This window comes from Apteryx rowi, unplaced genomic scaffold (assembly GCF_003343035.1).
Source record: "Apteryx rowi isolate R43461 unplaced genomic scaffold, aptRow1 scaffold_19, whole genome shotgun sequence".
In the NCBI taxonomy this organism is placed as follows: Eukaryota; Metazoa; Chordata; class Aves; order Apterygiformes; family Apterygidae; genus Apteryx; species Apteryx rowi.
Window position 1 is genome coordinate 1,472,649 of NW_020448196.1, and position 14,824 is coordinate 1,487,472.

The 14,824-nt window shown below is 40.0% G+C and overlaps 1 protein-coding gene across 14 annotated transcripts in view; it reads right to left on the bottom strand.

Moving 5' to 3' along the window:
• The window catches only part of FNBP1 (formin binding protein 1), a 116,696-nt gene that overhangs the window by 32,450 nt on the left and 69,422 nt on the right, over nucleotides 1-14,824 (bottom strand). For 10 of the 14 annotated variants that reach the window (XM_026062171.1, XM_026062179.1, XM_026062173.1 and 7 more), the window contains 4 exons: nucleotides 10,815-10,943; nucleotides 8,864-9,010; nucleotides 2,894-3,091; nucleotides 1,318-1,500 (listed from right to left, as the gene is read on the bottom strand). In XM_026062171.1, the coding sequence (XP_025917956.1) occupies nucleotides 1,318-1,500; nucleotides 2,894-3,091; nucleotides 8,864-9,010; nucleotides 10,815-10,943 (657 nt within the window). The remainder of the gene's footprint in view (nucleotides 1-1,317; nucleotides 1,501-2,893; nucleotides 3,092-8,863; nucleotides 9,011-10,814; nucleotides 10,944-14,824) is intronic. The other 4 variants (XM_026062181.1, XM_026062182.1, XM_026062183.1 and 1 more) reach the window with 1 other exon arrangement.

Consider the following 14,824-nt stretch of genomic DNA (forward strand, 5'->3'; position numbering starts at 1 on the left):
TTGGAAGAAAAACTGTTCTCTTTGAGGAAAGAGAAGTTCCATCTCAGCTATTATTTACTTAACAACTACAACATACAAAGACCACTAATGGTGGTCTAATTTAACTTACTTCAACACAAACACCTTAATGTCAGCTCACTAACAGAACCCCAAGTGCCCAAAGGAAGCCACTGAAAGCACGTGAGTCAGGACTGCTGACTCAAGGAAGGATTGGACAGATGCTCTCACGTCCTCTTCTCCGCAGTTCGTCAGCTGCTTCTATGTATTTCTTTTTCCATAGGTGTGTGACTAACTGCTAATTTGGGATTAAGCCCTGTAAACATCAGGATGTGTGCGCATATATGCTTGTTAGTCTGGAATCAAGTCAAACCTTCTCCTCTTACTGAAACGCCACTCTCCAGGATGCAGTTAAGGCCCTTGGGAAGTATCAGCCCCAAAAGTTGAGAGCCAACTGTAATCAATGTAGCTAAGAAGATGCAGAGAACATTAAATCCAGTTCCCTAGTGTCACCAACATGACTGTCTTGATTTAAAGGAAACCCATACCTTATAAGCTAAAGCTACTTTATTGCCACCTAAAATCATTTCAGGTTTCATGTCTCACCTGTTTTAAGAGTCGGACTTACTGAACAAGCAAAGACTCCAGCCCTTGAGCACCGTCTCTAAGGCTGAGTCGCAGCCAGAAATTCTGCACAGAAGCATCCCTAACTGTAAAATACAGGGAAGTGCTGTTCCCACCGCTCCAGCAAGAGACGTCAGATCTTTTCAGTGAAGTGCCTGAACTTGCCCAACTGAAGTCAGAAGGATTATTCCCTAGAACCCCTCCTAATTTACTTTCCTCCTTTTGACACAGATGCTGAGCTGAATCCACCCTGAAGAGAAGGTGGTTTCTCACAGTAAGGGAGGAAACATGCAACATCAGGACTGTACGAAACTTCTCAATGGCACTCCCCCAAACCAGCTCTGCTGCAGATATAGGCAGGGCTACTAAATTAATGATTTAGTTTATCTTTGGATTTTCATGTGAGTATCACTTAATGTTGAGCTGCTCCGTCCGTACTTTGGACAACCTTCCCCCTCAAAAAAAAATAGGTAATTTCAATTGGGAAGTGTATTTTTTGTGGTTTCATTGTGGCGTTTTTGACTACAAATGACTTTCTACTTTGGGATTCCTTGGATTTGTCTGCATGTTATGATAAAACACAATGGGCTCATTCACAAAACAAAACAAGTTTTTACATAACAGAACGTGCAATAAAAGCGCAAGAAAGAAAGAAAAGAGAAAGAGAGAGAGAGAGGTATCCAGAGGAGAACTTACCCCGCGCTTTAGGCTCCTGAAGCAGTGGATTTTAGGTTTGGAGGTCATGAACTCGTTGAAGCGATGGGAGAGGGGTTCCTTTTGCTGCTTGGGAGACTGGGGGCCGTTGGGAACAGCAGAGGGTGAGGCAGAGGCAGGGGGAGGAGGAGGGGGCTGATGGGGGGATGTTAAAAGGGACATAAGCTACGTATAAGAGATGGAGAAGTGACAGAATAAAAACCAAAATAAAAAGATAAAACACAAAACGAAAATAAGCATCAAAAACAATATTTGAAATCCAGAGGAAAAAAAAACAATTAAACAAATAATTAAATATTAAAGGCCATGGTTCAAAAGAGGGAGGAAAGCAGTATTTAAGAGTTGTGTTAAATGAAGAATGTGATAAATGGGAGTTTTTAGTAAATGATGCAACAGAAGAGTAACATGAAGTATTTTGACAGGAAGCTCATGCAGACTTTTCCATGCAACGCTATCCCCATAAATTGCCCTGTCCTCGCTCTGTGGACGGCTCAGAATAATGCATATGGATAGAGCTTTCAAATACCTGAATTTAAATGGATCAGATAAGGAAGGTACCTTAGTGCCCAGTAGCGTTTCTATTATCTGGAAAACAACAAACCACATTCCTTCCTGCTTTCAAATCATACCTCTAATGTGCATCAAACTTCACTTTTAAAAATTATTCTATGAATTTGCTCAGGAGTTGTTAGCCCTGGTTTTTGCTTCTGGCTACACTGATGTAAGCACCAGAGAGACGAGTTCTCTCATATTATCCCAACAGGATGACCCATTTTGATCAGGTAGATTTTTGTACTCACTCTGTGATTAGTGCAAGCAGCTTGATAAGGGTCAGAGCAACAAGGGTGAGATTAAAACAGTGAAGCTACTCTAGGCTTGCATCAGTGTTACTGAGAACAGATTTAGTCCAGTCAACCTGATACATTCTGGTAACCCCAGGTAAAGGCTGCCATGCATTATGGTGTAAAGTATGACAATGAAATGGTCAAAAAAATGGACACATAAGTTAATACATTTCTTTTTGAAGAAGTCAACTGCTTAGTTAGTTATGCTCAGTTAGTTATGCTAAATTAAGAATGAATCACAGCAATTCCTCGTTCCCAGCCACCCAACTGCTGAACCCACTACAAAGACTGAAAAGACAACGCAAATGAAAAGCCAAGGAGAGTTTTAGAAGTGTCGAGACAGTAATGCCACATTAAAGCTGCCCAAAAGTAACAATGTTAGTTAGCACACATGGCACTATGTAAGTGGTATACAATTCCTTCTCCAAGTTAGGAACAGAAATGGACCATGGCAAAGACATGACAACTAAAGGTAAATAAATATACAAACAGCAACATAATTAAAGAAATTGTACAAGAAAAAAAAATTAAAAATATAAAAAAAATCCTTAAGTAACCAAAGACTACAACAAAACACCACATTAAGACATTAGTTATTAACTTTCTGAAACTAAAATTCTCTTAAAAAAAATTGTAATTGCCAGGATTACTAAACAAGGCAGAGGTTATTGACTAAGTATACTAGCACCAAGCTGAAGTTTGCAAGTCAGTACCTTATTTTTCTTGATGAATGGCCATAACTTGCCCTTGGATTTGCCACCAAACTTCGGCTCAGATTTTCCATCCCCTCTGGAATTTGAAAGGCTGGATTCGGAGACAGTCCGCTTCATTGGCTGAGTGAAGTCCTCAAATTCAATATCTCCTGGAGGCTCAAACCCTGATTTAAAGGCTTCTATTACCAACTGTGAATCCTAAAATGGGAGAGAACCAGTATAAGTGTAAACATTTCAAATGAAAGCTGTCACCAGACTGGTGGCATAAGAGAACAGTACAAGGATGATAACGTTCGCTTATGCTGGAAACAACCTTTCCAGAGAGCAGTCTCGTTCTGGGGAATGAGCACCCTTCCAGAGCTCAGAATCGAGACAAAACTCTCCACCTTCTGCTCCAAGTTTAAGGCACTTTTTTTGGACCCGTTTTCACTACCATGATGTACTTTAAAAATTATGCAGAGCATATCATCTTACTGAAGCAAGGCACTCCACTGTGTGGAGCTTAATACTGCCAGATACTACAGGGATGAATGCAATTAAAAAACAAAACAAAAACCCCAAAACACACACAAAAAAAAACCAACCCAAAACCACACCACACACACATCACCCACCACCCAACACCCCCGAACAGAACAAAGCCTCAAAATTATGTCAGTCAGAATATATTGCAATTGGGAGCAAATATGGCTGCAATCTCAGTTTCATAATACCTCTCTAAATAAAATCTCCTACCAAAATGAAGATGGTGAGCTTTGCTCTCAAATAGCCCATTATTCCTGTTATGAAACCCTAGTCCATTTTGCAAAGGCATCACTGAGACCAATCATTACTTAAAATACCAATAGTTAATGAGGCAGAGGACTAAACTCTAAGGACATAAAAAGTACATAACCATCATCAGAGGATGAGTCATTGTAGTTAACGGGAGAGGATACTGAAGAAGGGTAAACTCAGGTCTCCTCATTCCAGTCTTTTACTGAGTGGTCATCTGACAACAACATAGCGATTTTGCTTCCCTTTGTTTTGGTTTCCCACACAAACATCAATATTATTATACAATCACCTTTTAAAGGCTTTTTGATGTTTGCTGGTGAAAGTGACTAAGAGCTTATTATTTTTAATTTATTTATTAGAAAAGAAATCACACTTCAGTAACTAAATAGAGACTCATTAAATCAAGAGACTCATAACAAAAATTTGAGGTACAGAATTGTTTGGCATGTCTAGCAGCTGTAAGCAAGCTGCTGGAAAGCCCCAATAAATACTCTGATATTAAGCAGCTCTCGAGTAATCACGTTGCCATAAGTCAGGAAGTTAGCGCTTGGGAACTTAGCTATGGTAAACGACAGCAGTTTATCTTGTGAACTTAACCTCACAACTGGAGCAATCCAAGGTGACGCAAGCAGCCAGGCACCTTGGGGCAGGTAGCGGTTAGTAACTCTACGCTGTCATAGGGGCCACGACGACAACTAAGGGACTGGAGCATCTCTCGTACGAGGAGCGGCTGAGAGAGCTGGGAGCGTTCAGTCTTGACAAGCAAAGGCTTGGGGGGATCTTATCAATGTTTATAAATATCCGATGGGAGGGTGTAGAGAGGAACGAGGCCAGACTCAGTGGTGCCCAGTGACAGGACAAGAGGTAACGGGCACAAACTGAAGCACGGGCAATTCCATCTGAACACAAGAAAAAACACTTCTTCACTGTGAGGTGGCTGAACACTGGAACTGGAGGTTGCCCAGAGAGGTTGTGGAGTCTCCATCCTTGGAGACGCTCAAAACCCAACTGGGCTCGGTTCTGGGCAACCTGCTCTAGCTGACCCTGTTTGAGCAGGGAGGGCTGGACCAGGTGGTCTTCAGAGGTCCCTTCCAACTCCAATTGCTCTGCGATTAAAGCCACTTACCCTTTTGGTTTTATTAGGAGCACTAGAGGCAAGTCAGCCATACACTACATGCAGTGGTTTTGCTCTTTTTTTGGCAGATATCAAGGAAAACAAGAGCAATATATTATATTTTTCCTAACGAGATCTACAAACACAATTAATTATACATAAGTTCAGACTCAGACTTCAGCTCAGAAAATGCATTTAAATCTAATGGCCCCGGGGAAAAAAATTTTTTAACACACTTATGACCTATTTGACTTCCTGGGAAGGGAGCTTTTTATATTACACTGTTTTAAGAGTTTTCACTCAAAGATCATTAGAGAAATTGTGCTACAACAGGCAGATATCTCATGAGCCACTAGAGAAGACCACCACCATGCTGTTCAGAGAAAAAGGGTGAACTTGCTGCTTTGAAAGACTGAATGTGTCTGTAGGTAAAACAGCATTCATGAAAAGTTGAGTGTGATTATAAACATATCCAAAGGCCTGGCTCAATTAAGCAAAACAGATACAGGAAAAGTTTTGTAAAAGCATCCAGGGGATTGTGAAGCAAATTAAGGCTTGATATCCTCAATCTATCAGGTACACTGTAAAACTCACAAACAACTTTTAAGGGAAGTACACCACTTTCAATTATTTCATCCTAGTTTGACATTAAAATTTCCTTAATTCTAAACATTTGTAGAGCTTTTTAATACTAATCATGAAAACAAGGCCAAGAAGGAAGAGAGAAGAGACTATAAATAAATAAATACAAGGTTACATTAAATACTCTACTGGTATTTTATCCTATGCTTAGAGCCTTTCTTTTTTCCTCTTTTAATTGTACAGTGTTCCTTCCATTTAGTCAAAACATCCTTCCACTACAATAGGGCTAAAAATAACCGGCATGCACTGGTTATACATTATCAGAAAGAGATAATGTCATAACAGGAACTTTGAAGACCGTAACAAATTAATTCTATCTGCTGCTAGAGCTTTCAGAAGCAAATTCTGCATTGGTTCACTTAGCAGTCACTACAGTTTACCCTTGAAACATGACCTCTGCTTTGCCTGAGTTGTTATAAAAAGGGGAGATGGAAAAGCAGCATATTAGAAACAGAGCTAACCAGTACTCCCAGCTAAATTCTGACAGCTTCCACCAGTATTAGTGGGAGTTTTACGTGCTTCAGAGAGGGCATAAAGCAATCCTATTTAAACCGTTACAAATGGAGTAACTAAGCCTAAAAGTTTGGCTGTTTTGCAAGTTGGGCATGAGGCAAGACTTTATCCTCTTTGTAGCTTAAATATTACAAAATATTAATCTATTCCATTTATCATTTTGGTTCTAACACCATCCAATGAAATAGGGGCTCTGGAAAGAAGTGATTTCCAAGTTCTTGCTAGTACCAATAGAGGGAGGGAACACACAGCTGGCAGTGGAAGAGGCCTGTTAGGAGCCAGCACTTCCAAAGCTTTAATACAGCTATATAACTTCATTCTTACTTGCTATTGTACTACACAGTTCTGATGCTATAGATCACTGGAGTTCACGGATGCAGTAGAAAACCCACCTACGTGAAGCTGAAAACTGAATACCAAAAAGCTCAAAGATGCCCAGATGAAGTGCAAAGTAAAAGTACTGCCTTTCTTTTCTTTTCTTTTCTTTTTTTTTTTTAAACAGTAACCCCTTAGCATCGGCTGGCAATGTTTTACTGGCAGTGAAAAACATTGCAGAACTTAGGTTTTTAAATCCTTCCAGCTAGAGTTTACTCATAGTTCAGTACAAAAGGTAAAGTGATAAAGTGCTAGAACTAGAGTTTTCTCTGCAACTGTTTTCTTTCTGACCAATACATCTCCTGTATTTGTTATTCCATCTAAAGCCCTGGATTCTGAACTGGAGTTAATGCATAAGGAGCAGAGCTTTCATTTATCCTCTCCCCTTCTTCAGTAATTCTGAATGCGATTTTTCTGGGTAGAAAAAGTGAAAACAAAAACAAAGAACGCCAGTCAAGAGCTAAAAAAGAACTTCAGATAAGTCATTGCCTTGTATCAGTTTCATGGTTTGTAAGGTAACTCATACATTTCAAGTTTGGTGATACTGTAGTGGTGTTTTTATGATTACCAGATCCTGGAGATTTCCCAGCTGGGAAACACACATCTGTGTGGGCCCAGAGTTTCACACAAAGTGTTTCCTGCTCAGCAGGCTCTTGGTTTTACTCACTGTTGTGCTAGCTGTATTATCACCAGCTGTCCTTGCATTCAGCTTTCCTGGAAAGTGACCTCATATTCAAAGTGGACTACAGCTCAGATCTAGTTAGACTTTCCTATCCAAATTCTTTCAGACTTGAAAAAGATGAGTAAAGAAGACAACCTTCAATTTGAATCTTTTCAGGAGAAGGAGAAACTCTCCTGTTAGGCTGAGAGTACCAAAACTTGCTTCTTAAAATTTTAAGAGGTGAGATGGGACAGGCTGCATGGCTGGATAAAGTAGGATATGATCTGGAAATAGAGAAGGTGACAGATGTAAATTGCTACATTGCAGATGCTACAGTGTGCATCTATGACCACTTCTACCAAGTAGCAGGATCTGCAAAAGGGCAGAAATAGGCATATCACTTCTATAGGATCCAAGTAGGTTAGGACCTGCTGGTCCAGTAGATGAAAAATCCTTGATGATATTTCAGCAAAGAACCCTTTGTGGTCATAAAGTGTTTTCCAGATAGAATATGCTAAACTCTTAAATGTTCAGATGGGACAAGTTTTGTTAAATATATTTTTGTTAGCACAGTGTTTACATGATATCCCTGAGTTGTTATCGATGCTCAAAACCATCTTGTCCTAATGTCACTTGTGCACACAAACCATCAATCATCTGACATATCTGCAAGGGAGGGAAAAGGACTGACTTGAATGTAAAATTCATCTTCATTCAAAAATCTAGCTTAAACCTTGGGTGTTTCACTGAAGGTCTCCCTAAAGGTTTTGAGCAGAGCATAGGTCTAGGTATGAATCTCGCCCTAACATGATTTTCAACATGCAGCACCAAGAACGGTACCCCAAAGGGGTACACTTTTCTAACATGGATTTCAGTGTCTTGTCTCACCCTTCTCCCATCCCCAAAAGAAACAGTAACTTTCATATTCCTTGGCATACTATTCCCATGCTGCTCTGTGCGAGAGCAACTGCTGAGCAGAAAGTAGTGGATTCATTTCAAAACCTCAGCCTAAGGCTTATGCCGCCAATTAAGTGCAGTCTCCAGGCTCTGGGCAATGAATAGCACAGAAAGGATTCCAGTGAAAAAGACGTATGGGAAATTCAAACAGCCAGCAAGACACATGCTGTTTGTATTTGAAGCACTAATGTGATCCATGAGAAGGGTTGAAAGAACAGGCGGAGACTTCATTTACAAATGGAGCAGACCATTTTGAAAACTGAACAGAAAACATACTTGCCCTTGTGTTTGTTGACTGTACATCAGGAAACTCTTCATCAGCCAATAAGGTATTATTATTATTATTATTATTTTTAACTCCTACAATAATGTTCAGTAAGTCTCAAATCTTCAAAGAAAGAATTTAAAGTAAAGCAGCAAATTATGCCAAAGTTGTATTCAATTATTTATGTAGCCAACATTGTAAGTACTTCCATTATTATAAGAAAAGCTGAGATAAAGATGTTTCTGCAGCATTCAATTGTCTGACCATTATAAAGAAAACCCATCTGTATGAGAATTGGTGATGATTAGATATCTGGAATGATGTCCACCATTCTTCTTGTTCTAGGAAGAAGCCTATTTTTCAATAACAGTATCTCAAAAAGTAGTAATCCTACCAAAAGGAGAGAATATTTCTAAAAAAAATTTGGAAAAAAAAATAATATGGCAATAGATGCATTTCTGCATGTTAAGTAGATCTGGAAAATAATCTGAGCATATGCTAACACTGCATGAGACATAAAGCAACTTGGAACAAGAACGTGTTCCTTGTTTTAGTTGTGTGATTACAGAGCCCTCACACTGTGGCCCAGACCCAGGATTTAAGTCTCCATACAAAGCAATCAGTAGTAAAGACGGCAATCAACAATTCAAACAACGCAACACTTACATTCTTGTGATCGATCGATTCTGCTGCCTTTGTTATTTCATCCAGACACTTTCCAATGATGGGGATCACTTGGCGGTCGACCTCTGCAAAAGTTTTCATGGATTCACCTATCCTCACGATTCTTCTTTCTTCCATTTCTTGTATTTTCTAGAACATCACATTTGATTTTGATCAAATATCAAAAGTAACTTCACAGTTTCAAAGAATTTCTCTCCCTAGCATATACCAGCTCCTTTTAAATTTATGATTTAAATACATTTTATAAAAACAGCCAAACTAGGACAGCTGATCTCATGAAAGCAGCAATTTACATTGTTCCCTCAAAAATCAAAATGCTATTCTAAAAGTATTCTTTGCATTACTGTAACTAGGAATTTTTCAATTAAATTTCAATGTTAGAAAATGCTGATCTGTCAAAACCCCAGCCTTAGACTTTTGTAAGGATGGCTCCTAAGGCTTTTCATGTAATTCCTGGAAAGCTGAATGCTTTTTCATGTTTTGTGACATGTTCTGAAAGATCTTATTTTCATTCCAATAGAGAATCCAAACAATCAAAAAACTTGACATTCCCCACCACCACCACCACCCAAGAGGAGAGTTCTTGCTTTGCAGGTAGTCCTATATATCAAGTATTATTTACGCCAAACCTCCTCAACATACACTCCCTGTTGGTCACTAGATTCAGTGCTGTGGTCTCCAGTACCTGTTCCACAGACTTGTGCTTTAGAACAGGGGGAAAGCGGATGTGGCGTAACACTATTATGACAGATTATAACAGGGTGCAGAAGGGCATGAACAAGAACTGCCTGTTTCACATTAGACTGCAGGAATCTAATGGAACGTTGTCAAATTAAAAAAAAAAAAATCTGCATAATCTTGACTGATCCACAAGCCAACAAAAACAATAAAAAGCTACAATTAAAGGAAACAACAGACAATTTTCTAAAAAGCAACCATTATTTCAACACTTAAAATACTGGAGCTTTCTGGTGTACTGGTAGTGAAAAGGATACTTCTGCAGAACTTTAGGCATGCTTACCCACAAATCAGAGTGCTTATCAGATTTAGTATTAAATACAAAAATATTGCAAGAAGTCTGTATGTGATGCCAGGAATAATTTATCTCAAAATTCTGGTTTGAAAGATCATCAAGCGAATAAATAGATGCATATTTAACCAGAAGTTGAAGTTATGAATAAGAAAATGTCTATTTGCTATGCAAACATCAGTTATTTCTGATCAGATGATAAACATGTGAGAACCTCTCTCCTGGAGAGGTTATATTTTCCACTTCTTGGTTTTTATGACCCGTTACAATGGAACAGTCATTTAGGACCTCTGTTCCACTACATTACTCTCTCTTTGTTCAAGCACAAACTCAGATCTTCAGTCAGTATAAATCTGATGACTTTTTTGTTCTTTCTCTGCAGTCTGTCCTAAGCATCCTAAGACATAATCAGCAAACTTACTTAAGCCCTGACATTCACCATCACAAGAGTTATTGTGGTTTAAATCTAAACATCTGTAAAGTCTGGTTTGAAAAGAGGTTAGAAAGGACTGCGAGGCTTTACAGATGTAAGGACACCCAGCTGACTTCTTTCCCAACAATGCAAATGACGGTCTCATTCCCCAGCTGCACGGACACAAGAGTTTAATGGAACGAGGCTGTGAGCAACTCCAAAGACTACTGTAATCTGTCACAACAATCCAATGTCTCGTACTTCATACATTACTGATCACCTGGTACCTAGTTTAAGAGATGGAGACAATTTATCACACCAAGCTCTCCAGCTCTTGGATTGGTAAATTGCAAATAAAATTTGCTAACAGAGACAAGATCGACACAGAGTAAAAGACAGGGTCATAGAATTGAACCAATGTGCAATACATCCCTCTCTTCTTATCACAAGAAGAATATGGCCTACTCTAGATTAGTGCCAAAAGCCCTCACCTGGAAGATATTTGGTATGTGTGTGTAGTAATGATCATGCTGCTCACTGTTGAACTTCTGTAGAGTGGAAGAGTATTCCGCTTTGCTGTCTTCTGCCATTTGATGTCGCAGCTGGGCTTGCTGTCTTGCCTAAAGAAATGCCAAAAGAAATTTAGAATTTGTATTATATGGAAATAAATTGCATTGCACTGCTTCTAGTGTTGCTATCCTTGTCAACAGGCAGTACAGAAACATTAGCATACGGGGCTCTGAACACTTCCACTTTTGGTTTATTGCTATCTCCTGTAATTATTTCATCTACTTCAAGCTTAAGGATCCAGTGTGCACTGCTGGACTTCAGTCCTCGTTCTTCTGTCAAATGGGGCATGGCTTTGCCCTCTGTTGAACTGGCATATACATCTGTCTTTAAAATTCAGAATTTTCAGTTAAATCAGTGAAAGTGTGGCATATGGAAAACCTGTGTTCCTAGTTTGCCTAACAAGTAACAGTTCTCACAGCTCAGATGTACCCTCAAAATGAACATCTCCCGTCATTTTCCATCTACATTAAACAAAGAGCAAGTCTTTCTGCTAGACCTGCAACAGAAAACAGCCCATTTCCCCAACTAGCATGTCTCATATTATTCTTGGATCGACTGATCTTTGCTTTTGTTACAATGTGTTATTTCCATGAGCCATTTTGCATTCCATGAACCACCTCTCCTCCTACCGCACCTAAAACACTGTAAAAAATTGCCCCACTAGCAGCCTGCTTAGGGGCACAAACTTTTTCTGTACATTTATGGATACTCTTCCTGCTCCACTTAATGCCTTGTTGGATGGCACCTGCTTTTTTCTAATGAACTACTTGCCTGCTGGCTAGCAGCATCTTTTGGGGAAAGGGAGGGGAGAAGGACGAGGAGGTTGCGTTTGTCTTATTTCCCATTCTTTAGTCACATCACCAAGACAGAACACCTTAATTCAGGCTCCCACAGGGCTCACTGCAAAGCTCCTGTGTCTACGCTTCCCTGAGCAGGGCTGGCACGAACCGCACAAGGAAAGGGGAGCCTGAGCAGCAGCCGAGACGCAACTCCCTTCCTATTTTTTTACCCATGCAGATGATTTGCTTTGCTACCCAGCTTAACCTAGCAGAGCAGCAGGCAATTAACCTCACTTCTTTCCCTGGTACAATCTGTCCCTGTGTGACCCTTTCATATTTTCAGATCTCTCTCTTTATAATTCTTCTTCCTGAGGCCTTCTGTCATGTTTCACTGCCCCATATTATTCCTTTGCTGTCTATCCCATCTGTTTATTTTAGCTGCCTTCTCCTTCCTTGCTGCTGGCCTCCAGACAGCAGCTCTTCCTTCTCTTTCCTTTCTGCCCAGCTCCCGGCACCCAAATGCCTTCATTCCCCATCCCGCGCTCACTTGTTGAAGCTCTCTCCCACTCGTTCACAGAGCCTGCGTTCAGCCAGCCAGAGCGCTGTGGCTCGTTTTGCACTCATGCGGCCCTTCTCCACCTGACACGCTCCCACCTGTCCCAGCAGAGCCTGTTCCAGGGCCATGGACCAAACGCTTGCTCCAGGGAAGTCAGTGGGAGTTTTGCCATCGTTTTAAGTGTTTTGCCATCGATTTAAGTGGGCCTGGGATGTGGCCTTGTAAATCTAAGCCCTCCTGCTCACATTAGTTTTTCAGGCAGTCGTGAAGTCTCCTCACCTACCACTGTCTACCTAACCCTGGACCAGTGCTGAGAACACTCCTTGAACGCTGTGTTTCAATCGCTTCCTCATTCCAGAATAATCCCTTTAAGAAAGGAGAAGGAGAGACTGCTTTAAAAATCATTTAAAGCATTCTTGGGTGTTTCAGGGAAAATAGTTCAACAAATGGTGTTAACATACTCTAAGAAGGGGGCTACCACTAAAAACGGTTCAGAATCAGGTTATCATTTGAACTGTTCCAAGCAGACAATAGTTTCCTGACAATAAATCCTTGAAATACCAAATCATGGAACATTTTAGTAACCAGAACTGGAAGGTAGCAAATTCTGCCAGAAGGCTTCAAATCTCAATTTCAAAGAAATAGGTTTCCCTCCCATTTGTCCAGCTCACACATCTCACCTAATAATTTCTTTCACCTCAATTCAGCTATTGTTTTTGCAAGTGCAGTCAGTTGTAGGAATTTCCTAGATCCCCTTCATATTCTTTTTACAAAGAGAATAATTCAAGCACAGCGAGAAAATTCTGGGTACAGGGTGCATAACAGGAGATGAAACAGTAGCATCAAATGGAAAAGACTGTGACTATAACCAAATAAATGAACCAAAAAAAGTCCCGCTAGGATTTTTAACTGACCACTAACTCCTGTAAAGGGAACACATAAAACCTCAGAAAATTTACCTGCAGCAATGAAATTCCAAGAAGCTGTATATTTTTTTTGTGCCTGAGTGCTACATAATTTATTAAATTTTCTCATCCACACACTCATATGAGCTACATTGAACATGAGTGGAAAACAATACAGCCTTGTACAACAAACACAAATATACCAGCAAAACAAAGTCAGCCATGGAAAGTCTGACAGCTGTAAGAGTAATGTACAGTTATCTCCCAACCCCTCGCTCAGGAGCCAGCTGCTACAGATCAATATTCATTTGTGAGGCCCATTCTCTCCAGCTACCTAAGAGCGACCCATTGTTCGAGCCGACTTCTCCAGAAGGCCCAAGCCCACTTATACCAGCTGCTTTTTTTTTTTTTTTTTTTTGAAATAGCGCAACTCAGGAATTTGTCCCTCGACTCTATTGTTGAAACAGAAAAACAAGAAATCCATTATTGCACATTTCAAGCCAGACCCTGCAAGCATTAAGCTATCAGAGTTCATTCTCATGAGCAAGCTCATTAGCTGGATATGAGCAAAGTAATTCGGAGCTAAATGTATACAGGAGTAGACTCTCAGTTTCCAAAACTATCTTAACTGGCCTCAAATAAAAGGGGCAGCAGATGAGTAAGTATGATTGGGTACATTCCAAAAAACAAGATTTTTTGTATGAGAGCCCCAGTGATGTTTTGTTTCTCCTGGCCATTTTATGCATTTGGCAAGCTTGAAACAGCTTAAATGTTTTTCCAGTGAGATATTTTGATCTTAAAATAAAAATATAAAAAAGCCTGGAATTTTTTTCTATTACTTCATTGAATGTGTCACTTACTCGAACATCATCACTTTTAGTATTAACAGAATTTATTTTATAGCTAGGCTCCTGTACTCTGTTGGAAGCACAGAATGATAGAAATGAGATGGTGACGTTAAGTTCCAACATTGAGAGGAACGGATGCAGCGGCCTGGAGCTGCCTGGAGTCACAGGAGCTTTATGGAGGGAACAGAATATTTTAGGAGCAATTTCTAGTTAAGCTTCACAGAAAATAAACACCAAATACAATTTTGTCTTCTTTACTGCTCTTTACTGCACACAGATGGCTTCAGAGAGGGTATTTTTCAGGCTTCTTGGAATTAACCTTAAAATATTTGATCTGAATGCTATTTTCTGGAACAAGGCTTGGAATAGCCAGTTTCTAGAGAACTAGACCATGACTTCAGATATGAGAGGATGATATTGTCATGCAGCTTTCAGTCAACATCCTCTCTCCTTTTAAGCGGGCAGGGATGACTGAGCAAGCGCTCGGGTTTCCGGCGCCACATGTGAAACCACAGTCCAGATCTTCCACAGACCGCCAGATTTCTCTCAGCCGTAAGGGAGATGTCAAGACTAGGTACTTGTAAGGCAACAAAAAACATCTGCTCCCCCTTTTAAAGCGGGAAAGGATGAGGTTACCTTTCTGCATCACGAAAAATCAGAGAACAGCATATACATTCAAGGGATTTGGGGGAAGAAGAAGAAGAAGAAGAAGAAGAAGAAGAAGAAAGGCAATTTACTTTCAAATTTCATATTTAGCCTGAACCTACTTGTCACTTGTAAGACATATGCTTGAAAAATTCGGCAGTTTGGCAACATGATGCAACTTTGCAGGGACAGTCACTG